At 36.6% G+C, this 26,560-nt stretch overlaps 1 protein-coding gene across 1 annotated transcript; it reads right to left on the bottom strand.

Annotated features, from left to right (window-relative positions):
* Window positions 1-11,096: 11,096 nt before the first annotated feature.
* Window positions 11,097-24,917, bottom strand: LOC306849436 (TBC1 domain family member 10A-like). The gene is made up of 9 exons (XM_079384454.1): window positions 24,075-24,917; window positions 21,053-21,152; window positions 16,552-16,659; window positions 16,238-16,344; window positions 15,661-15,775; window positions 15,466-15,531; window positions 14,706-14,895; window positions 14,470-14,624; window positions 11,097-13,303 (listed from the first exon to the last, which is right to left on the bottom strand). The coding sequence occupies exons 1-9, from the start codon at window positions 24,257-24,259 to the stop codon at window positions 12,572-12,574; spliced, it is 1,758 nt and encodes a 585-aa protein (XP_079240580.1). The 5' UTR covers window positions 24,260-24,917; the 3' UTR covers window positions 11,097-12,571.
* Between the last annotated feature and the right edge of the window lie 1,643 nt (window positions 24,918-26,560).

Genomic DNA, 26,560 nt, shown 5'->3' with positions numbered 1-26,560 from the left:
TGAAGAGAGAAGCATCTTCCTAGACGATAATAAGACACAGTTTTTTCTTCACTGAACCCAATTCTCAGAGTGAGAACTGAATCCGCTATAGGTTGTGGGACAGACATGCTATGACCTGTAATCCTCCCCCGAACTTCTCTTTTTGACGCAGGTTAATGAAAGTTTTCAGCGAGACGGAGAGCTGGAGGGCAGATTGGCCTCAACTTTGTCACAGTGTTCAGTGTGGTGTACGCCACAATGCCTGCAGCTTATGGGGTCATCCCAACACACACAGACACACACACACACACTGATCTGAATTCTTTTCTGTTGTATTTGACCCTTCACCTGTATGGTAATTTGTAACAGGAGGGCAGAAAATGGGGCCCCAAAGACAAGCCCCAACACACCTGCTGACTCTCTGCTGCTCTCCCTCTGACTGACTTAACCTTTGGGTGTGTGTGTATGGAAATTGCTTGACACAAGTGACTTATTAGACTAAATGGTGACGATGATGGTGCTGATGATGTGTTAATGTTCTCTCACTAAATAATGCAAAGGAAAGCAGAAAACACGAAACATGCTGTGCAGTATTACTTCTCAAGGAAACTGCTCTTGTTTTAGGGATGTTTAGGTGTTTTTAATGGAAAACAAGATAAAATACTGATTTAAGAAAATGAACATTTAGTGCACAGACAGACCTCTGCAGATGCTATATGACCACACACAGAGCCAGAGTCAAAAATGAACAGGCCTGTCAACACACAACGCCATGTGTGTCTGTTTCTCCACACACATGCACACATTACATGAGCTACCACTTCTTCCATGTCAGCCCACTATCTTATGCATAAGGGACCAATTTACTGGTTTGGCACAAGTCCAAAAAGAATACAAAAAAGAGTGAGAACGTGAGAGAGAGAGAAGCAGAGTTGGAATGAACGGAAGAGAATTGAGATACTTAATTGATATTAAATTGTCGAATTTGTGTGTAATTTCCAAATTACATCCTCTTTTGCCTCAATGTTTCCTGTGTAGATTTATATATAAATTAAAATACATAAACACATTTAGAATGATTTACAGAAGTTACATAAATAAGTAGATCATAGGTTTATTAAAAAGAATTAAAACAAAGTATTAAAATTCAAATAAGGGAAGGGAAAGAACAAAAAAACATTCACAATGTATAATAACAAAATAAAAAGTATAAATTAAAGCCATCAACTGGAATAAAATAGCGTGCAATGATGTAAAAGATGTAAAGATTGCATAATAAATCAAGTCTACCATGCAGATCGTCTCACTGTACTTTAATGTTAATAGCTTCCAGTCAAAGTCTTATTGCAGCATGTGTAAACCAGATATATTGGGAATGGGAAAGAACCCTTGGTGCTCCCTCTCAGTGTCGTTCATCTCTTTTTCCCGTGGCCATAACTCAACCCTTGACTTCCTTTAGGAGGAGAACCATTACACTCGAAGTACACACCCATACCCTCCAATACTCTTCTATTACACAGTTCTTACACCCTAATTATAGGAAATGCACACTCAAAAGCACACTAACTGCATACTAGTATTACAATTCCACTACAAATTACTCCTGGAAGTCTTTAAGTGCCCAGTTGAGCCCTGCAGGCATGTTTGAGATTATGGAAACACTACAAAGGCTCTTGTTTAATCCGGATCAATATTAACTTCTCTTACTTAAGGAAAGATTATTTTAAAACCACTTAGTATATCCTAGTCAGTGCATAAACATGCACTAAAAACAGCTCAGAATACCCAAGCAATCACAAAGCAACGCACTAAAACCCACTCGGAAGACTTTATCAACTGCATTGCAATGCACTAAAAACAGCAACAACAATAAACACCCTTCAAAACAACATAGCAACAGAAAGCAACACACTAGACAGCACCTACAACACTAAAAAACACTCAAAACACCCTAGCAACTACATAGTAACACACTAGAAACCACCTGCAACACTAAAAACATTCAAAACACCCTAGCAACAGCATAGCAACAAATTACAAAATACACAGAACACCATAGCAACTGCATAGCAACAAACTAGAAACCACCTACAACAATAAAAAAACACCCAAACCACCCTAGCAACAGCATAGCAAAACATTACAAAATGCACAGAACACCCCAGCAACTGCATAGCAACACACTAGATACCACTCACAACACTAAAACCACCCAGAACTCCCTAGCAACTGCACAGTAACACACTAGAAACCACACACACACACACGCACTAGAAACCACCCACAACACTAAAAACCACCCAGAACTCCCTAGCAACTGCATAGTAACACACTAGAAACCACCCAAGACACTGAAAATCACTCAACACACCCTAGCAACTGCATAGCAACACACTAGAAACCACCCACAACACCAAAAAACACTCAGAACACCATAGCAACTGTATAGTAACACTCTAGAAGCCACATACAACACAAAAAAACCCTGAACACTATACCTAGCAACGGCATAGTAACACACTAGAAATCATCTGCAACACTAAAACACTCAGAACATCCTAGCAACTGCATAGCAGCACACTAGAAACCACACACAACACTTAAAAAACACCTAGAACACCATAGCAACTGCATAGTAATACACTAGAAACCACCCAAGACACTGAAAATCACTCAACACACCCTAGCAACTGCATAGCAACACACTAGAAACCACCCACAACACCAAAAAACACTCAGAACACCATAGCAACTGTATAGTAACACTCTAGAAGCCACATACAACACAAAAAAACCCTGAACACTATACCTAGCAACGGCATAGTAACACACTAGAAATCATCTGCAACACTAAAACACTCAGAACATCCTAGCAACTGCATAGCAGCACACTAGAAACCACACACAACACTTAAAAAACACCTAGAACACCATAGCAACTGCATAGTAATACACTAGAAACCACCCAAGACACTGAAAATCACTCAACACACCCTAGCAACTGCATAGCAACACACTAGAAACCACCCACAACACCAAAAAACACTCAGAACACCATAGCAACTGTATAGTAACACTCTAGAAGCCACATACAACACAAAAAAACCCTGAACACTATACCTAGCAACGGCATAGTAACACACTAGAAATCATCTGCAACACTAAAACACTCAGAACATCCTAGCAACTGCATAGCAGCACACTAGAAACCACACACAACACTTAAAAAACACCTAGAACACCATAGCAACTGCATAGTAATACACTAGAACCGCACAAAAAACTAAAAAAACACCCAACTCAGAACACCCTAACAACTGCATAGTATCACAATAGAAGCCATCTACAACACTAACAGCTCTCAGAACAACTTAGCAACTGCATAGCAACACATTACAAAATTCACAGAACATCCAGCTTCATAGCAACACACTAGAAAACATCTAAAACTCTAAAAACACCCTGAACACCCAAGCAACATGCATATCAACACACTAGAAACCACCTACAACACTAAAAACACTCATTACATCCTAGCAACTGCATAGCAACACACTAAACCACCCATAATACTAAAAACACTAGCAACAGCATAATAATACACTAGAAACCACCCACAAGCATAAAAACCAACCAAGCAACAGCATAGCAACACATTACAAAATACACAGAACATCGTAGCAACTGCTCAGCAACAGAAAAAAAAAAAAAAAATAACACACTGCGACATTAAAAGTAATAAAAATAAAATAACACACTGCGACAAAAAAAAAAAAAACTTTAGCAAATGCATTTTTTTTACATGAAAAAGTACATTCTAACAAGGAAAATGTCAATGACTAAACTCTAAACTCTGTTTAACATTTATAATATTATATGTTTAATTTTTATCAGATACTTTCTCAATTTTTGTCCTTTTCCTCTTCCATTTCCTCCTAATCTGTGTGTTTTATCTCTTTAGAGGAGGTGTGGGCCCCTCTGATGACATCACAGAACTGGCTCACTGCCATAGCAACATCTGTGCAAACCTGAACCACACGAAACCTGACATCTAACTTATAGCCACAAACTTGTTTTCCCACACACGGTTGTGTAAATTATCTTGCCCTGCTCACTGTTTAGGCTGCAGGCTGAAGTGTGTGATGGGATTCTTCCTCTGGGGAAAGAGACGGTTTGAGGGAAACCTCCAATCGTACGAGATGGAACCCTCCGGTATCACATAACACACAACTGTGTAAGTGTGTATTTGTGTAAGTGTGTGCTTGTGTGAATACATGCAGTACAAATTCATTTTGTTAACCTCTAATGGCACTCTACTGATTGACATCAAAGACAATTTCTCTACTGATTGCAATTTGGGCATTGTGTGGGGTATGTGTCTCAATATGGTCATGTGTGCTTACAATCTGTGTGTGTGATGAAATCTTATGCGCAATTGACCTCAAAGCAGTCAAATATGCACACGCTGGACCCACATGCTCAATCAAGGTTTGCAGGGGCATATGCCTATAATTAGTGGGAAAAAAGAGTAACGGGTTTTATAGACAATCTGATTATAACGGAAGTGTACAAGAGGCAGAGCGCACCTGTGGACACATCTTGAATCGCCATAAAATTATGAAGCTAAATGACCGACCGGATCAGCACATCTGCCAAAAAATATTATTATGAGCATATGGGAAGGATGCTAGCAGGAAACACCTTCACCTTTTCACCATTAAATCTTGCATTACTCTAAAGTACTCATATGCACACAGACATTTGTTTTATTATAGTGGAAACTTCCCATTGACTTCTATTGTCTTAATATTAAGCAGCTCATAGCTGTTCCAGATAATGAGCAGCTTCGATGGCTGTCATGACTGATTTGGAACACTCTCCATTAAATATAATTATACAGTATATAAATATAAAAATTAATTATTAATAATTGCTATTATTACAAAAGCAATAAGATACGAAATTAGAAAAATAACACAACAACAACAACACAATAATAGTAATAATATGAATAATCACAATAATTTGATAACATTTTACAATAAGATGTCATTTGTTAATGTATTATTACTGTATGAAATATTTTTGCACACATGCACAAGTATTATATATATATATATATATATATATATATATATATATATATATATATATATATATATATATATATATATATACTGTATATATTATATATATGCTGTTAAGTTCTTGTCACAGAATCTATAAAACATAGCAAGTTGAGCAACACACACACTTTGCAAAAAAAAAAAAAAAAACTGAAATCTTTGCAAAAAACAGGAACTCTGAACAATGTATCGTCAATGTCTTTGGGCGTCTCACACCTGTTAATTTAGATACTAGTATCCTCTACTGTAAACCAATCCATATCAAATGCACAACACACCTTCCCCAAAACAAACAATCGCAGGATGTTTCATTGATTCAAGGACCATTTTTTAAACAAAACATCTTTAAGAAGAGGAGCCAGTTGGGATGAGACACTTTGGCTGCTTGTCAATAACTGCAGTCAGATTTAGTGCATCTGCATTTAGTGCACAGCATATTTCCTATTCTCACGAGCCACTCTATTTATTAATACATACACAGACACACTCAAGAGCGTCTCCGTACCTGTCACAGCCCACTCAGTATCCGCTCTGCCTTCCCAACAATGCCACTGTGGTGACCTTTGACCCCGGTGGGTCTGAGTTTACTTCCTCTGTTATGTGTTTACTTTGACGTGACCGGAGGACATCTCTCTGCCAGCACAGGAGACTAGTACAAGCTTCCTACTCTTCAAACACACACACACACACACACACACACACACACACACACACACACACACGCACGCACGCACACACACACTCACACACACACACGCACGCACGCACGCACACACTCACACACACACACACACACACACACACACACGCACAACCAACAACACAGGATAAAGTGGTACAATTTGTGCCACACTGGTAAAAGCTCAAAAAAGGAAAAGAGACAGTTGTTTTGCATCCTACAGGATACAGCTTTTTTTGTATATACAGCTTCTACACTTTCACTGCACCCTGACAAACATCCCATCCCATATGACGGATATTCACTCTGAATAAGATTTTTTATTTTTTTGTAATACAAAAGGAAATTGGTGAATGGAAAAAGAATAAATGTAAGCCTGGGAAATTCCCTTCCACATTAAGTAATACTGCTTTAAATTAAGGAGATTGTAGAACCATCAAAACGATAACGTAAAAAATATTATATTATATTATATGATTTTTACATCATTACACACACTCTCTCTGTGTGTGTGTGTGTGTGTGTGTGTGTGTGTGTGAAAAGAAGTCTCTAATGCTCACCAAGGCTAGTTTTCTTTAATCAAGAACTGTTTTCTATTGTAATATATTTTAAAGTATATTATAAATATTATTTATATTTGTTTTTTTACAATCATTTTTGCACTAATAACAGAACCTTCATGTCAATTTTCAAAACTCTAGGCACAAAATTCACAACAGATGATCAAAATGCACATTTTTCAAATCACTTAACACTTTTTCCAAATGCTTGGATACAATACACATGAACCGAAGACCTTTTCTTCATTAATCTAAAATCACCAGTTCAAAATGACACAACTTAACATTAAAGTATTACTATTTCAAAATGTAACTCATACATTACATCTGAACTGAGTGTCTATTCATTTCATTACAATGATTTAATTATGATTTCATCTACAATACAGTTTTTCTCATTTGCTAAGACAGGCTTAATGAAACTGGGATCCACTTGATCTTCATCATCACCTTCTTAGCACAGCAGAAGTCTTCTCTTGCAAATGCCTTAACACTATTTCATGTTTCACACATTTTTAACACCCTTTGTCAAAACAGTCACCACAGATCTCATAGAAAACCCCCAAACTCTATTGGATTCACTGTGTTGAACAAAAGGAAAACATCTATTCACAGCTGATAGAAAGGACTTGCATAATTATGAATCTCTAATGCACCCGTGTGAAACTCGTTCGCACAACTCTTCAGTCAGCAATCGGTCCTCGTCCCTCTACAAAAGATTCCACCTCTGTCCTGCTATTTGCAATTATGGATCAAAGAGGCCAAATGTATGCAAGGAGAGAGACCATGGCAGAGGGCCAGAGAAAGAGAAGTTTGCATACATGGTGGAGGAGCTGCATTACTGAAAAAGGAGAAAATACAGCTCGAGTTTCGAATGAAATTCAGGCAACAATTATTGACCATGTCATCAATCATAGTTGGTCCTTTAGAGACGCTGGACAAAGGGTCCAATCTATTCTGGGTTGGAGCACTGTGGCATCTATTGCCTATTTTTCACTATTTTCAAAATGACAACAGGTAAGCCACAATGTTATGTATACCACTGTGTATTGCTTGCCCTGTTAGCAGAACAAACTGTCTACAGTAATGCAGATGTTTCATCAGTCCAATTTATGTGTTTGTCATGTTTTGTTTGGATTTGTTAAAGTAATGCATTGTTATACCATACAGTTACACTTCCCTTTTTCTTTTTTTTAAGAGAATAATGTACTTGAAGCTGAAGGGGCACATCACAAATGAATTTGTGGATGAAGCCAGCTTCAACCTCTGTAAAGTGAGGAGACGTGGGAGAAACATTTATTGGGCAGAGGGTCACTGTTGCAGTGCCAGGTCAGAGGGGCGCCAATATCATCTCCAATGATGGTATCCTTAGTTGCCACACAAACTATCAATTCAATACAGAATGCCTCATCACATTTTTTATGCACTAAATGAAAGACTGGTTTCAAAAAAGAGAGGGCTGTTGATGGATTCCTGACCCCCACCCATTGAATGTAATTTTGGGGGATCCCATAGCAAAACCAGTGCAATGAGCCCAAGTGCAATCATGGTTTCAGGCCCATTCACAGTTTATCACCTTGTGTTTACCCCCATACTCCCCTTTCCTTACTATAACCCCACTGAAGAATTTATATAGAATATAGAATAGAAATGCCAGAATAATAGCATATAAAAAGAACAGCATTATATATATATATATATATATATATATATATATATATATATATTTTTTTTTTTTTTTTTTTTTTTATATACATATTTTAAAAATATTTTTTTGTAACATTTTGAATGTCTTACTGAATAAAATTATTACTTTTTATTTGTATTTTTCTGCCCCAAACTTTTGAATGATATAGTGCATATTTTGTAATATTGTAAATTATTGGGAGGATGTGCCCCCCACATAAACACCCCCACCACACAGCATCTTTGAGTACTAACATACAGGCTAGAGTTACTGCACGGAGTCTCTTAAGGGAGCATGGAGACAGGATGGGGAGACGGGGAGTTTGAGCACACATCGGGGTGTCTTCTCTGATATCTACCATATGTGTGTTACTCATCACCTTATAGAGTACACACACACACACTGAAAAGTTACTGATGTGAAGCTCTGCAGCTAAATTATAATCAGTTCATTTCTAGAAAATATTTGACTCATAACTTTAAATAACTAGCCTAAGGCCTTATGTGTGAAGATGTCAGTGCAGGTTTTTGGAAGCCTTTGGCGCTGATGAATTGCTTTATTCAGGACATCTGCTTATCACTTCTCTTATCTGGCACAGTCAGACATGATGTCAGAGTCCAGGAGCTGCCATGCTGTGACAACTCAAGCATCCAGTGTCAAGCTGAAGACTGAGACAGTCATGCTTTTAGAAAGAGCTTTTGAGCTCTGCTCTTCATGATGGGGATTCATATTCAGTTCAAAGTAAGTCAGATGCAGCTGAATGGACAGTCTCAGCCATTAGCATCCTCTCTTGTAGACTTCTGCTAAAACAACATTCTTGAGAAACATGCAGAGAGAGTTTAAAAAGCAATACTAACAATAAAGAATCTCAAAGAATCTGAAATCAAAGCAAGGTTTTCAGCATGTGAATATATTTTTATGTCTGTCTGTCAGTGGGTTTTAACACCAAATAAATAAAGGATCTGAAAACTAAATATTAGTTTTCAATTTGTGCACATCATCATCAGAGATTATAGTTAACATAAATGAACAATACTTCTACAGAATTTAGTAATCTTAGTTAATCTTTATTTCAAGCATTACGAACACATTTTTAAACTCAAAAAATGAGTTTGTTAAAATGAGTTAATGCGCTGTGAACTAATATGAACAAACAATTATCAACTGTTATTTTATTAATTGACATTAACAATGATTGTTAATTAAGTGTTGTTAAGTGTAATTATTGCTCATTATTAGTTAATATATTAACTAATGTTAACAAATTAGACATTCTTATAACAATAACTAATAATAATAATTTAACATATAAAGTAATACAAATTATCATGAGTTATGTATTCCATAAATACAGCATATTTTATTATTTATATAATTGAATAATAAGCTAGATTAATAAATGCTGAAAAAATGTTAAATGTTAGTTTATGACAACTAAATTTATTTATAAATTTAACCTAAATGAACCTCACTGCCATGTGTTCCCCTTATTATTATAAAATCTCTTTAATTTATATTAACTTTCATAAAACTGATTAAATCAGTCAGACATTCATATGTAAACTATTACAGAGCAAATAGTTTGAAAATACAATAATGAAATTCCAGGGATTCTTGCCGACTCAGTGTTTAGTTTTCTAGCTGCTTTCTTGCATCTGATTGTGCTTATCCCGCTCTCTGCAGGAGTTTGATTAGTTGGATCAGGTGTGTTTGTGTGGGGAAAAAGCCAAAACCTGCAGCCCCCAATTCCCCCTGCAGAGTACAGACCACCCCTTCTTTGAGAGATAAAAATAATAACTTTATATTCCGACCATATCTCGGTTATTACAACATTATTTTGATCTCAGGCAATGAGCCCACCCAAGACAAGAAAGAAAGAACAGTTTCTTTTCAGTATCATAATAAAGATTATTTTTTGACCACTGCATTGTGAATTGCTTCAGTCGCCAACTCCAAATAGTTTTACTGGCCAAGAATCCTGTTCTGTCCAGCAGAAGTCCTGATTTTTGACTGACAGACACCTGATGGAATTTATTAGGAGAGCTGAGTGTTTTATGTGAGCTGAAAGAAAGATGCTTCTTTTTCAGATTTTTATAGACACAGTGCTTAAACTTCATTTTCATGCAGTTTACAGTGATTCTCAAACGTTTCTTTTACAGCTAGTGTTCCTGAAGCTTTATCTAGTGCTGAAAACTGATCATGCTTTTGAACTGATCAATATGTTTAAAATTGTAATGTTGAGAGTGATGTTTTCAAGACAAATTCTCTTCAGTGTATTCGTCATGGTTAATCATGTTGATATATGAAATCCTTTCATGACGTGTGGAATTTAGAATTTTTTCCTCTGTTCCCTCAGTGCTGTACAGCTGCTCGGCTATCTGTCTGCAGGCCAAATCGGCCAGAATGAAGAATGGAGCTGTTTGAATGGCGCCTGTGCAAATGAGGACCAGTTGATTAAGTCAGACCCACAGAAATATGTGGTATTATCCTGAGGCATGTCTATCTTTTTTCACAGGTAGGAACCTGTAGCACCTTAGGGTGAAGTAAGAAGTGTCATACCATGATACATAGCTTAAAAATGTCTTTTTCTCACCAGCCCACAAGTTAGCCTGTCAAATATTAAATTAATTAATATTATAGATTATCAAACCGTTATTGTGATTTCTGAAAGATCGTGTGACACTGAAGACTGGAGTAATGATGCTGAAAATTCAGTTTATTCAGACTATGTGAGTATGCATTGAACTGATCATCAGCACTAAAACAGCAGTTTATGTAGAGCTGTAGTTTGACCTCAGACAGGCAGGCAGTTGTCACTGGTAATTTGTGACCAGAGACATGGGTTTACACCTCCGACAGAAAAAAAAGTAAGGCGCTCTCTAATTTGCTACTTAGCACAGGCCATCGCAGATGACCCAGAGCATTAAGGTTTCATCTTACACCAGCCTCTTTGATGGCTTTCCTTACGGTAATTGAAGCACAGCAGTGACAGAAAACAGACACGTTCTGTGACCCAGTGGGACACGGCGCCTTCGTCCTGCGCATAAAACACAAGAACACTTTCACAAGATCTTACTATAAGTGCTTTTATTTGTACAAAATCTACATATAACAGGCGTCAGTCAGTTGTTGAGGATTGATTATATATTAGACATACAAATCAAAGTTTTTGCCAAAGTAATTTGTAAGCATTAGTTTAGCATTAACAGCGCTCCCATAATCTCAAATTATAAAATGCATCTGAAAATCTGACAGATTAGAACATTTCAGATATTATTAAAATGTAACGTAAATAAAAATGACTCCCCCAATAACATGTAATCACATCTGTAACCAAAATAAACAGCACTTTTAACTGTGTAACACACTTCTCTTCTCCCAATGTAACAGGTTAACATCTCTGACATTTGAGCAAACAAAATGAATCATCTGCAGGGAACGTGCGCCACCTAGTGGCTTGAGATGAAATAGGTTTACAGTCTTAGTTTCTTATTTTAGCAACGAAATAAATACATCAGATGTGTTAGAGACACTCCAACATCACATCTACTATGTTTGTGACTCCAACATTAACACATAAGAAATGTTTTTGTTTAGCTATGAAGTTTATAAAAATCAGAAGAGAGTATTCAGATATTTCTTTTTTATAAACAACAAACAATCACAAAAAAAGTGTGAAAAAATTGTACAGCTTGTCACTGGAGAAATATCCTTAATGGGATAAATTTATACCTTATTTACACCAAAATGGCTCTCAAAGGAACTAATACGCACCTCTTAAAGGTACAAAGTTGTCATTTCAAAGGTACTGCCCCAGTGTCAAGCTTTAATACACCTAAAGATAATTCTTGCACTTTTTTTTTTCCTGAAAAGTAAAGTTCAAGGATACTTCCACTTCAATTGCTTCTAAGAAAGATTGTAGATTGACAGACCTTTTTTCATTTCACTCACATTTGAATGTAGTTACTGGTAACAGACATGATGTTGAAACACAAAATGCTCCTTTGCGCTTATGACAGTTATACATTAAATGGTTTAGTGAAAAAAATACAAAATAAAAACTTATAATAGTGGCAGTTGTAAGTAAATGTAAGACTGTTAGATTGGAGATTCATCCATTATCAACTCTTGCATTGTGACCTAATATTGGTAAGCAGTGAATAACACGATAACTAGCCAAACATCTTTGATTATAAAGTCTGTTCTGCTTATGATTGAGGAATAATGGAATAGTCAGATTTTTTGAACACTGTAACACAAAGACTGTGGAGTCAATTATGGACCAGCAAAGAGAAAAATGGAGGTTTGTGTGCAAGGACACCTAAATAAAGTCTTGGAGGTCGTGAAGTCATTTGATCCTTGTCATTAAGCTTTATATATTCTTGAATTCTTCACACTAATGAGCGCAAGATACTGATGACAAAGATTCTTGTCAACTCACCCAAAGAAAATCTAAATACATTCATCGTTTTTCCTCCCATCTTGTTCTCATGCATCATGTTCCCAATATTGTTTTCTCCCTGAATGCTGACCTGGAAAGCTACAGGTACGTGTCTTCTGAACCCACGCTCTCACATGAGTTACGTAAACCAAGAACTTTGGGAGTAGCGGCCGAGTTGCCGTTCACAGGTATGTCATCTGGAAGAAGCGGAGTGGGGTCTGTAGTAGGTGGAGGAACTGTCAGGTGGGCTGAGTTGTTGGTGTTGCTCGAGTCTTTAGTCAGAGAGAGTGGTTGGACGGTGACTGCAGGGATCTCGGTCGGATGTGTGGGTTTGGGTTTTGGTGAGGGTTGGGGAGGTGGTGGGGTGCGAGAGAGATTTGGGGACGGTTGAGGTGGTTGTGGAGCAGAGGAGGGTGTGTTTTTGGGTGCAGTGAGGTGGGATTGCTGTAGTGATGGAGGGGGATAGTTGGACTGATTGCTTGAGGCTGTCTCTTGTTTTTGATTATTAAGAGCGGCCGATTTGGGGTCTGTAGGCAGGGCATATGGGTTTGGGATGTACAATGTCGGATTGGGGGCTTTTCGGATAGTGCTTCTCTTCTTGTCGCGAGTGAATTCAGATTTAGTGTCTGAGGGTAGGGGGTACTGGACGACGATGGTGGGCTTCTGACGGAGGTCTTGGCGGGTGTGTGGCTCAGCAGACATGATGGCGTGAGCACCGTGCATTCTGGGAGGGGACTTGTAGCTGAGCTCGCCGTGAGTTTTCCGCCAGCGTTTGAGCTGCATGCGGTGCTCTCGCTCCACATTCCGAGAAGATATGGGCAGCTCTAATACCTGCATGTGCAGAAGATAACCTTCATCATCGTCATTGGCCTTGTTGTTCTGAACACCAATGTCATGCTCATAAACACTTCTACATGACGCAAATAAAATGCATCGATAAGTAAAAGTTCCAGTTTATTGTGAGTTATTGATTTAATATCAAGTAATGCAAATAAATGGCACCGTCTACTGAGTCTTTAAAGAATAGCACCCAGCAAAGTTCATAGTTAAAGTAACTTAAGGCATAGTTCATGTTAATAACATTACAAAATTCTGACATTTATGCATTTTTAATTATTATTATTATGATTAACAACAAAATCAGCTTGAGAAAAAGTCTTCACATAATATGACTGTATGAATATTTGATTATTTAGTTGTGAAGGTTAGGTTAATAAACCTAAACCTTTAGTTTCACATCATTATACTTATACAAAGTTGTAAATTTGTTAAAAAACAACAACAAAAAAAAACAACTTATGCTGCAATAATGCCTAAAATTGATCAAAAGTGACAGTAAATCCATTTATAATGTCACAAAATATTTCTGTTTAAAAAAATGCTGTTCTTTTGCACTATTCATAAATAAATCCTGAAACAAATTTATCAAAATATCCTATTTCCACAAAAATATTAGGCAGCACAACTGTTTTCAACATTTAAAATAATACATGCGTCTTGAGCAGCAAATCAGTATATTAGACTGATTTCTTGATATCATGTGACACTGAAAACTATAGTAATAGCTGCTAAAAATTCAGCTTTACCATTTAATAAATTCAGTTTAAAAAAAATGTTCAAATAGAAAACAGTTATTTTTAAAATTGCATAAAATATTTAAACGTATTTATGATCAAATTATTCTAGCATTGGGGAGCATAAGCTTAATAAATTATTTAAAAAAAATAATCAAACTGACCTCAAACTTTTGCGGTAATGCTTTTGAGGAACAATGTGTGATTATTAAAAAAATTCCTAAAGCTGTAGTTTTATTGCAATTATTATTTAGTTAATAATGTGCAAAACAAGCAATAATAAAACAATTAATAAATACTTGGTTCAGGTTTTAGTTCTAATCATAAAAATTATGACTTAAAAAAAATTACACTTATTAAAAAAAAAAAAATTTATCAACTCAACCCCCAAATGCAGTACAACAGATTGAGAGCATGTGATACCTGATTTACGAGAAAGCCCTCCTGCATGTATTGTGGCTCCAGGGCCCTGAGAAGCTCCATAGTCTCGTACTGACCAGGACAAGCCTTCAGTTTCTCACGAGATCCCAGCATGGATTTCAGCAACACCAGCCCAACACGGAATATTATCTTCACTCCTATTGTAACAGCAAAGAACATACAGTCAGAAAGAAGAAGACAAAGCTGCATGTGTGGTAATATGTGTAAGTGAATCTCACCGTCACACAGGAACATGTCCCACACTCTGAGCACAGACGCCCAGGGTAGAGTTCTGGAAAATGCACACATGAACCACTCCGTCATGTAGAGGATAGGCTCTATCTTGTGTTTCTCAAGATGGCGATATGCCGGAGGGCTCACACGCTTTAATAACGCATTTAAGATCTCTCCATCCAACTGTATGGCCTCCTAAAAACACAAACAACACCGGCATTAGGACGGCATTTTTCTTTGTCTAGGAGAAAACAGTGCCCTTCTTTTCAGATTATATAACTCACAGGTTATATTAATTAATTAAATGAATTAATTAAATTAATTTTGCCCACAGCTATTTAATTTACTACCCTACATTTGTGATACTTACATCACCTTTGAGCAAAAACAAAAGAAGCTTTGTTTTAATTTTACTGGCACCTACAGCATATTTTTCTCGTCTCAGGAAACATGACTCTTTGAGATTGAAAACGGGAACCTCAGATATGAATGCTATGAATAGAATGCAAACTATGAACCTGAGAACGTGTGTGAGGAACCCAGATAAGGTTTCAATTGCCTAAAACTATGAAGTTCATAATAGTTGGTCTTCGTTCACGATGCACATCATTCAAATGCTTTATTACATGGTTGTAAAGTGTAGGACTTTAATAATGTCACCAGGCAATAGATAATGAACCTTTACACACAATGTCTCCTAGATCTCACTTCCTGTTTCCCCTTTTTGGATTAGATTTGAGAAATAGTAACATTTAGAGGTCTTACCAGGCCTGCACTGTAATATCCAGGGAGGTACTTCTCACAAATCTGAACCAGCCCCCAAAATGCATCCTGAATACCAATAAAACATACAAGAATTTAACATTTTAATCATTACTTAATCAATTAAGCATTACAGCTGCTGCTAATGAGAATGTGCACTAGAATAAGCATTGCAAACAACTTTATAACGCACTGTACCTCAGCAGGCATGTGCATCAGAAGCACCGCTGCTACAGGAGCCTGAGCCTGGCAGTAACCCTCATCCGGTCTGTACAGGGTGTAAGCCTTCAACACCCGGAGCAGGTCCTGCTGCCTGTTCAAACAGACAGACCAAATAAAATATAATTTAAAAGACAAACAAAAATGACATACAACAAAAATATAGGTCACGCTTTATTTTAAGGTCCAATTCTCGCTATTAATAAACCATCAACTACGATAAACTACTAATTTGCTGCTTATTAATAGTTGGTAAAGTAGTTGTTAAATAATAATAATTATTTCTTGAGCAGCAAATCAGCATATTAGAATGATTTCTGAAGGATCATGTGACTGGAGTAATGATGCTAAATTCAGCTTTGAAATCACAGGATTAAATTACATTTTAAAATATATTCAAATAGAAAGCAGTTATTTTAAATAGTAAAAATATTTCACAATATTACTGCTTTTGCTGTAATTTTGGATAAAATAAATGCAGGCTTGGTGAGCAGAAGAGACTTCTTTAAATAACATTGAAAATCTTGGTAGTGTATATGAAACTGTGTTGACTAACCCATGACCTCCTCGGGACACAAACATCTCATGGAAGGGGAACTGTCTGTGTAGATCTCTCTCTATCACATCGACCCACTTAGGGTCTCCATCCATGCTATCCAACTCCTGTTCAACAACGACAGAAACACAGGTTCATCTCATTCATAGTCATAAAGTGTGTTTATACAGGTTTAACACATGTATAAACACTTTAAAAAATAGTGGGGCTGTGACTAAGTTTGAGGAGCTTTACAGTAAGAGATGAATAATGATACAACAAGCTCTAGAGTGACCTCTTCAAATCAGCTATAATCATGTGTACACCTGACTCACATTGAACTTTCCGCTGTTCTGTTCTCTTTTCACTTTCCCACCCGACAGGTAGAGCCAGGCTCTGCCTCGCAGTGATGGCGGGATTCCTTTCTGACATCGCAGTCGCACCTGTGGGTGACAGAGGTCTGAACGTCACACAGTGATGTGGAAATATCCAGATAAGCAGGGACCAGCATGCGTTCACTGTGATTACACAAACCTGAGACTGGGCAGGTAACCCAGACGTCATTTTCAAATGTTTATTTGACACATATGTCAGTTTCCCTTTACACAAAAGCCACTTTATGATTTAACATTTAAACTATGCTGGCTCTGATTCTACGTGATGATTTGGGTTCCCTAAAGATTCTTGTCACACAACACTGGCTGCATTGGTTTTGTTGGTACATGTGACCAAGATACCAGCAGAAAAATTGATTTTCTGTTTATTGCCTTTGCATTACTTATTGGATGCACAGTGTGAAATAAAGACATTCATTCTGAACGTGAGTTTTAGTATCACTATTATTATTTTTTTTTTAAATAACTTTAAAGGTTAATAATAATGCTCCCAAAAATGAAAATTATCCCATGATTTACTCACCCTCAAGCAAACCTAGGTGTATGTCTTTCTTCTTTCAGACAAATACAATCAGAGTTATATTAGAAAAAAGTCCTGGCACTTCCAAGCTTTATAATGGCAGTGAATGGGGGGGGGGGGGCGCGCTATCTAGTGCTCCACATGGCTCCAGGGTTAATAAAGGTCTTCTGAAGCTAATCGATGCGTTTGTGTAAAAATAATATCCACTAATTTTTTATAAACTGTAATCATTAGCTTCTGCTGACTGTCGTAAACTCTGATGAGAATATGCTAGTCTCAAGAGTACCAATTTTTGTTTACAGCAAAGGAAAACAAGACTCCTCTTGGCTTACATAAAAATAATCATAATCTATGACAAAAATACTATTATAAACTAGGTTAGTGGATAATTCAGCAGCAAAAGATACTTTAGAAAAATCATTTGTGCAGAATCATTTTATAAAAACTATTGAAACATTTTTATTTACAAATAAAAGAGAATAAGTGTAGGACTAAATCTGGTAAAATGGTACACCTTGCTCTTTGTATTGTTGTAAAATATACATTCATGAAAAAACAAGCAAATGCATTTATATATAAATATATACTATAAAATTAAAAAACATTTATTTTAAATCTATAGCACAGTAATGAAGGCAGCAATATATGATAGATAGGACAGAACAAGAAATACTATTCATAATCTTTCATTGCGCAAAAGTATTATAAAACGAAAGGCTCCGATACAGAGCGGCACAAAGCGCTTATGAGCAATTTCCTAAAAAGTAAGTTGAGAAAACTCAAAAATCTGCTGAAGCTGGTTGCCTTAAAATTGTAAGTTGGCTCAACTTTTCTTTTTTTTTTTTTTACAGCGTAGTATACGCACAATATCGGATTTGGATTGGTTTCGTCTGACCGATACCCGATCCGCAGAAAATGACCGTATCGGAGCCGATACCGATCCTGAGTATCGGATCGATGCATCCCTAATCAAAATCCTCAGACATTTTTCTTGACAAATCCTCGTTTTGCACTTTCACAATTTTGATTAGGGATGTTTTGTTTAGCTCTCTCCTATGCGCTTCCGCATTCGTCACTTCTCACCGGAGCGTATGCTACAAATATGTCTCTCATGAACGTGTGTAAGACAGGAGATTACAGTTTATAAAATTTTAAATATTAATATTTTTCTTAAGCAAACATCTTTTCACTTCAAAAGGCCTTTATTAGTCTGTCTTCACGACTCATTCGCATCGTTGTACATTGAAACATTTGTTGAAAGATGAAGCGGTACTAGATCTGACTGCATTAACCGTAAGCAAATGATTTCATATTGCTTTTTCTGGAAATGACCGTTTTGTTGTCAAAACACTCACATGCAATAGCAAGGGGGCACTGAAACGGTTTCCTATGCAATGACGTTAGCCAATCGTAACAGTGGCCGATTACTGCGAAGCCTTAAAGGATCCGCCCCTTAAAAACAGCATGATAGAGGTTCAGAATGAGGGTTGAAAATAATAATTTTTCCAATTTTTTTTGTGTGCAAAAAACTTGCATTAACATTATAAACAAACCTTGAGGGCTTGAGGGTGAGTAAATCATCTTTGGGTGGCTTTAAGCAAGTGTAAACATGATGAGCAAAGGTAAATACAAAAATAGGTGAAAACGAGCATGCAGTTAAATATCTAATGTGTCAATATCAATAAAAAAATCTCTAATATCAGCCAATAACCTTAACAGCAGAGATATATCTTGCATTATTTTTTTTTTTATTTTATTTTGTATGGGATCTTATATTTAGTAAGAGTAATTTTACATCATAGCAAAGAATAAATAAATGATCTACTATACTACAGGTACATCTAAAAAAATTAGAATATCGTGAAAAACTGCATTTTTTTGCAACTTATTTCAAAAAGTGAAACTTTCATATATATATTTTAGATTCATTACATGTAAAGAAAGACATTTCAAAAGTTTTTTTGTTTAATTTAATTACAGCTCATGAAAGTCAAAATCCAGTATCTCAAAATATTTGAATATTTCCTAAGATCAATAATAAAAAAAAGGATTTGCAAAGCAGAAAAGTTCAAATTCTTTAAAGTATGTTCATTTATGCACTCAATACTTTGTCAGGGCTCCTTTAGCACAAACTCCAGCATCAGTGAGGTGTAGCATGGAAGCGATCAGCCTGTGGCTCTGCTGAGGCACTATTGAGCCTTCAGCTCGTCTGGATTGTTGGATCGACTGCTTCTCATCTTTCTCTTGAAAAAATAACGTCACGGAGTCCCAAATCATCACTGACTTTGGAAACTTCACACTGGACTTCAAGCAGCTTGGATTCTGTGCCTCTCCACTCTTCCTACAGACTCCAGACATTAATTTCCAAATGAAATGCAAAATTTAAATTTATCTGAAAAGAGGACTTTGGACCACTGAGCAACAGTCAAGTTATTTTTCTCCTTAGCCTAGGTAAAATGCTTCTGACGTTGTCTCTGGTTCAGAAGTGGCTTGGCAGCCCTTTTCCTGAAGACGTCTGAGCGTGGTGACTCTTGATGCACTGACTCCAGCTTCAGTCCACTCCTTGTGAAGCTCTCCCAAGTGTTTGAATCAGCTTTGCTTGACAGTATTCCCAAACTTGCGGTCATCCCTGTTGCTTCTGCACCTTTTCCTACCCAATTTCTTCATTCCAGGCAACTCTGCATGTAATATGCTTTGATACAGCACTCTGTGAACAGCCACTCCTTTCAGTAATGACCCTCTGTGAATTACCCTCTTTGTGGAGGGTGTCAATGATTGTCTTCTGGACCATTGCCAAGTCAGCAGTCTTCCTCATTATTGTGGTTTCGAAGAACAAGAGATACCCTGAATTTATACTGTAGAGATGGTCGTTTAATGAAACTCAAATATAAATATTCTAATATATTGAGATACTGGATTTTGACTTTCATGAGCTGTAAGCTCTAATCATCAAAATTAAAACAAAAAACTTTTGAAATGTCTTACTTTACATGTTATGAATGTAAAATATATATGAAAGTTTCACTTTTTTAAATAAGTTACAAGAAAAAAAGAAGTTTTTCACAATATTCTAATTTTTTTTTAGATGTACCTGTAAGTAACTTAACAGATTGATGCACCAAAATAAAAAGATCAAGTTACAAAAGAGCATGGTGCAAACAGTGTTGTAAAAAACAAACAAATAAACAGACAGACAGACAGATAGACAGATAATTATCATTATTGATTATCATTATTATGGATTTGCCATGAAAATGTCCTGAAATTCATCTGGTTTCAGTAACAACCAGTTCTCACTTCCCAACCCTAGACTTGCGTGTCATTGCTTTCAAAGCCAGCATGACACAAGGATAAGCACACACAGTTACAAAGGCATGCAAACATAAAGGCCAACAAAGACTGTTAAGAAATCCTTTGGCATGCTCTTCTGTTGTCTTTACCTGAAGATGCCTCACTCCCAGTGAAAGCTTTATACAGCTTGAGAGAAAAACAGAAGTGAACACTCAGACTAATAGAAACACACATCACTGAAGACCATATAAGGAGAGCCGATGCAATATTAGGCTTGCCCAGACAGGGCTGCGTTGGAACGACTGTGTCATGGTGTCATTCTGCTGAGGTTTTTAATTAACCCAAGCAGCAGTGGGACTGTCTGAGCAAGTCAATGAGAGGAAAAACGAGAAGGGGGAGAAAAGAGAAGGAAGATAACATTTTAATTGAATAATTTAAAGCCCTAAGCCCTGATATATGGAAATGATTTCCTCATGTTTTCACAGTTTGGTGCACCTATGCCTCCTCTCTCAGTTCTAGTGCTTACATGCAAGGCATTAGCAAGCATCTTACATCATTGATCTGATCCTGGGAACATGCAGTGGAAAAGAACGCTAGTGAACGCTGATCGTATTTAGCTATAGCTCCTACCTTCTTGAACCTTTTACTGATCCATTTGTCCCAGTGGCTCAGCATATCCAACCATTTGGCTTCCCTGTGCCTTAACACTTCCAGAGGCACATCTTGAGCCCTGTGTAAGAGACAATGAAAGAATAAGAACTCAAAATGTTTCTTGTCAAAGAAGATGGCAAATGTTATTAGTTCTCATAACCGACTACAACACGGCAAGATGAAATATGCAGAACTGCAAATGAAATTGGAATTAAATTGAATACAAATAGACTTCTTTAATAATACTTCTGTTTTTTAATATTAGCGAATGGAAAATAGCTGCGTAAACATTCTGCTTAACTTCTCCTTTTGTGTTTCAAGAAAGAAAGACATGAAGTCATAAGGGTTTGGATATGAGAGGGAGTAAATCATGACAAAATTTTTATTTTTGGGTCAACCATAAAACTATAAAAACATACTGTCAAAAAAGACTGAGCTATTTGCAGGAAGAACTACAGCTACTAAACCAACAACTAAAATAGATTCTTGTGAGCTAGTGACAATGTCATAAACATGTCACTCATCATGATTTAAGTCCTTCATATAAATTCATATGCTGTTAAGTTTTTTGAAGTTTCCATATTTTTATATGGTATAATAAATTTACTGTAACTTGCATAAGCAATGCATGGAAATCATGTAGTCTAATATGAGCGCCAATATGAATTACCCATTCACACCTTCTGCATTTGATAATAAGTCAATAATAAAGGCATAACAAACCATGAAATGTTTTTCATAAACTACCGGTCAACTATTTGGGGTCAGAGAAATATTTTTTAATTTTTTTTATTTAATTAATTGTTTATTTTATTTATTTACTTTTTTTTTTTTAAAGAAAGTAATGCTATTGTTAAAAAATGATGCATTCAATTGATCAAAAATAAGAGTAAAGAAAATTATAATGTGTATGTATGCATGTATGTATGTATATATATATATATATATATAAATAAAATGAAAAAGATTATAAGTTTTCAACATTGATAATTGTAATCATTATTTCATTGATAATAATTGTAATCATTATTTTTGAAGGTTCATGTGACATCGAAGACTGGAGTATAGTTGAAAGGATCTTAATTATCTGAAATATTAGGGCAGAATAATCTGAAACAATTTCATGACTAATGTAAATAGCCATCCAGTAGATGACGAGACACTATCATCCAGGGAGAATCTCCCTGGGCTGGACCTGTGGTGAACTACTCTGCCTAAGGCTACAACAGTGATGAACAGGCCTGTTATCTTTCCCTTTTGGGTTTCCCCTATTCAAATTTGAACCCTTTAGCTTGTGGCCGAGACATTTAAATATCAGTTTGCCAGCATATCAACCACCAGCTAGCTTCCCCTTTACTCAGATACTGATCCTAACCACTAGAAATTTGTGATCTGAAAGCAATTTTTCTTTAAATATTTTTCCTATTAAGCTATAACTTGCAGGTTTTACTTCCTTTTCATTTTCCAGAGCAATTTGGACCAAAAAACAGAGGAACCTAGAACAGTTTTCATGAGAGTTAGGTTTGGGGCCGCTCACTTTCTCTCCAGTATTTGGCACTCCCATAAACCACAGGAAACGGAAAGCGGCTGTACACTCGGTACAGAGGGACAACTATCACTTACTCATCTATTCCATGCTCTTTAACAATTCACAACGAACAGCCAGGCCTGCTGCCGTCTCAGGCTACTGTTCAAAACCGTTAATTCTTCACAATGGAGTGCAAATCCAGGCGTATCTGTAAACAACATGAACATGTTCTTCTCTGTAGACTTCAGTGTCTTTAATAAAGACGCCTACCTGGGGCAGACGCCTCGCTGATAAAAGACAGGAAGCTTTAACAGGACTGCAACTGACTGCAGAGCAAGTAAGCATGAAACACCCTGACGCGCCATTCAAACCACATCAATGAAAACCAACATTCAACTTTTTAAGCCCATTTTCAATGAAAAGAAAACTGTCAGTTTCATACATCCGTCAAAACTGGTTCAACGAGTTAGCCACATAAAACAGATGTGTAAAGTCTGAAAACACTTGGTTGCATGCTACAGTTTGTTTTGATTTTGTTTGCTTTAGTTTGACCAGCCATCAACCTCCCATTTATTTATTTTAAAAGGGAGGAATTGTGCGGCCTTGCAAAAAGGGTGTAGGAATGTATTACACACAATTACTGTTCAATTACTAATATCATGTGAACATTACACATGGCTGGTGTAAACCGTCACATGACATGAGCTGTATACGGTATATAATTAATTACATACAACAGAAAACAGATATTAAATAATTTTGTAATTCACAACGGTATTTTACGGTAAAACATAATTTATATAGAATTATCATCATTTGATATATTTAAAAATATTTTCAAACAAAATAGAACAGATATTAAAATAGAAAACAGTTATTTTACAAACAGTTTTTGTAATAATAATTGTAGAATGAATAAATGACAATATACACACACAAACATTAGATATTAAATACAGAATTTTTTAAAACACACAAAAAAAGGCTTTGATGATTCCAAACTTTTGACTGCTACTAGTGTATGTTATTATTATTATTACATTAAGGGTTTAACTACAAGGCTACATGTCTTCTACCAGGAGTATATATATATATATATATATATATATATATATATATATATATATATTTACTTTCTGAAGAGATGTTGTTATTTATTTATTTGCATTGGGCTACATAATGAATAATAAGCCTGCACAACATATATAATGCATACATACAGTATGGCAGTGAATAGGTTAAGCAACAGTAATTCATTAACACAGATTCTTTAGTTTTGAATGCCTCTGTTTAAGTGTGTCACGAATCTAAAATATGCTGCTTTCTTACTACTCACACACATCCATTAAAGTCCAAACATGCAGTATTTTCTGCTCCACGCTTCGTCACGTGACCTCGATCACACAAAATCAAGCAACACAAACAGGATCTGATGGGAATCCACATTACAGCCTTGCAAACCAGTGCACTTACGATTCAACTGAATACTTCTGGGCTCCTCCGATGAATCCATACTTGTCAATTTGTCTCGAGCTGGGGTACCCGTTGATTTCAGAGTCCGATCCGAAAGAGCTCTCCTCATCAAACTGACTGCCCAGAGTCCTCACACTCATAGTGTCCTCAGACGACAGACGTCCATTCTCCTGCTGAGCCATCATGATCCTCTAACACACACCCGATGATAAGTTCACTCACAGGTCATCACCGGCACCCGTTAAACATCCCAAGAGAAAACGCTTCAGCTCTAATTGATCCCAAAACAGGCCAGCCAAATCTACACAGTCCCAGCACGACTTTAGTAAATCACTTTAACTTTATTGTCCGTGTTTTGTAACGTTTGTGCGTCTTTTAAAGCTACAACGTCTTCTAAACGGATTATTGCGCGTCTAAATCGCCCGAGTTAAATGCTAAATTAGCTTAGCGCGCAACGTGTCACTATCAAACCCACAGTTAAACAAACAACGATCACTGAAAATGGACTTCACACGAGCAGAAACGTCGTCCAAAAAATGTGTAAACAACCGGACGAGCGAAACTACGCCTGAATTTCCTGAATCACATTTTTCCAGCCCAACGGCTTCAGCGGACTGTTTTCATTCAGCACGCAGAGGTTTGAGGAGGAAACCCGATTATATTCCCTGTCGAGATGCACCAGCAGTGTTGTTTTCGTAATTTAAGTCGAGGTCCCATGGTTGAAAGGTAAATAATAAAGTAATTGACACATCAGTCGAGCCGTGTTTTTAGTGTGGTGATGATGACGACATTAGCGCCGAGTTTCCAGTCTTTCGCCTTTGACAGTTCTGCACACTTCCGTCTGTGTCACTTCCGGAAAACACAGGTTATCAATTTTTTTTTTTTCTTTTTTTTTTTTTCAGGTTATCATATTTCTAAGGAATGGATTTGGGCCGTTTTTGAGGTTTCATTTGAATGATAAATTTAATCTTTATGTGACACGTGTCAATCTTTTCTGTTTCAAAGCTGTATGATTTGTGATCCTGGACCACAAAACCAGTCATAAGGGTATTTTATTTTTTATTTTTTTAAAATTGAGATTTATACAACATCTGAAAGCTGAATAAATAAGATTTCCATTGATGCAGGTTTGTTGGGACAGGACAATATTTGGCCGAGATACAACTATTTGAGTGTGTGAGGGTGCAAAAAAAATCAAAACATTGAGAAAAATCGCCTTTAAAGTTAAGTTTTGATATATTTACGGTAGGAAATTTACAAAGTATCTTCATGGAACATGATCTTTATTTATTATCCTTATGATTTTTGGCATAAAAGAAAAATTTATCATTTTGCCCCATACAATGTATTGTTGGCTATTGCTACAAATATACCCGTGCTACTTATGACTGGTTTTGTGGTCCAGGGTCACATTTTCTTTCTTGTTTGTTCCATAGATTTTTTTTTTCAAAACAGACAAAATTGCTCTGTTGGCTGTGGAGTCAAGACATTTGCAAATATGATTAAAATATGAATATGAGACAAAACTACAGAATGTCAGGTTTTATTATTAGCAGTTTCAACACATACATGTTTTACCAAATAAAAAGAACAGCACTTTTAGAGTTCATCCCACTCATTGATGTGAGCATAAGTATTGGGACAGTTGAACATAAGGCAGATATAAAAGATTAAAAGCTATTATTTAGTTGCAGATCCCTTGCGCACAATCACAGCAGTGAGTCTGTGACCCATAGACATCACCAGACTCTTGGTCTCATCCTTTGAAATACTTTTCCCAGCCTTTAATGCAGCCAATTCCAATTGTTGCTTGTTTTCGGGATTTTCTGCCTTTACTCTCATCTGCAGCTGGTGAAATTCATGTTCAATCAGATTTAAATCTGGAGATTGACTTAGGCAATCTAAGACTTTCAATTTCTTTGCCCTTATAAATTCCTTGACTGAACTGGCAGGGTGTTTTGGGTCATTGTCCTGATGCAATATGAAGCACTTCTCAATGAATCTGGTGGCATTTTCTTGAATATTGGTAGGCAAGAAGGTTTTGTACCTTTCCAAATTCATTCTGCTACTGTCATCATACATTAAGTCATCAGTAAATTGAGAGGGCCTGTTCCAGAGGCAGCCATGCATGCCCATGCCATGACAACACCTCGACCATGCTTTACAGATGAGCCTGTATGCTTGGGATCATTGCAGTTCCTTTTTTTCCTCCACATGTTTGCTTTCCCATCACTTAGATAAAGGTTAATCGTTGTCTCATCGGTCCATAAACACAGTTCCAAAACTCTTCTGGCTCACGTTTGTGCTTTTTTGCAAACTTTAATCTTGCCTTTCTATTTTTGGTGCTGGTCAGAGGTTTGCATCTTGCTGTGTAGCATCTGTAATTCTGTGTCAGTCTCCTGAGGACAGTAGATTGTTAGAGCATCACCCCAGCTTTCTGGAAGTTGTTGGTGATTTTACAGACACGTCTTTTAGGATTCATTTTC

This window comes from Barbus barbus (genome assembly GCF_936440315.1).
Source record: "Barbus barbus genome assembly, chromosome: 29".
Classification (NCBI taxonomy): Eukaryota; Metazoa; Chordata; class Actinopteri; order Cypriniformes; family Cyprinidae; genus Barbus; species Barbus barbus.
This window is presented reverse-complemented; position numbering and strand designations above follow the sequence as displayed.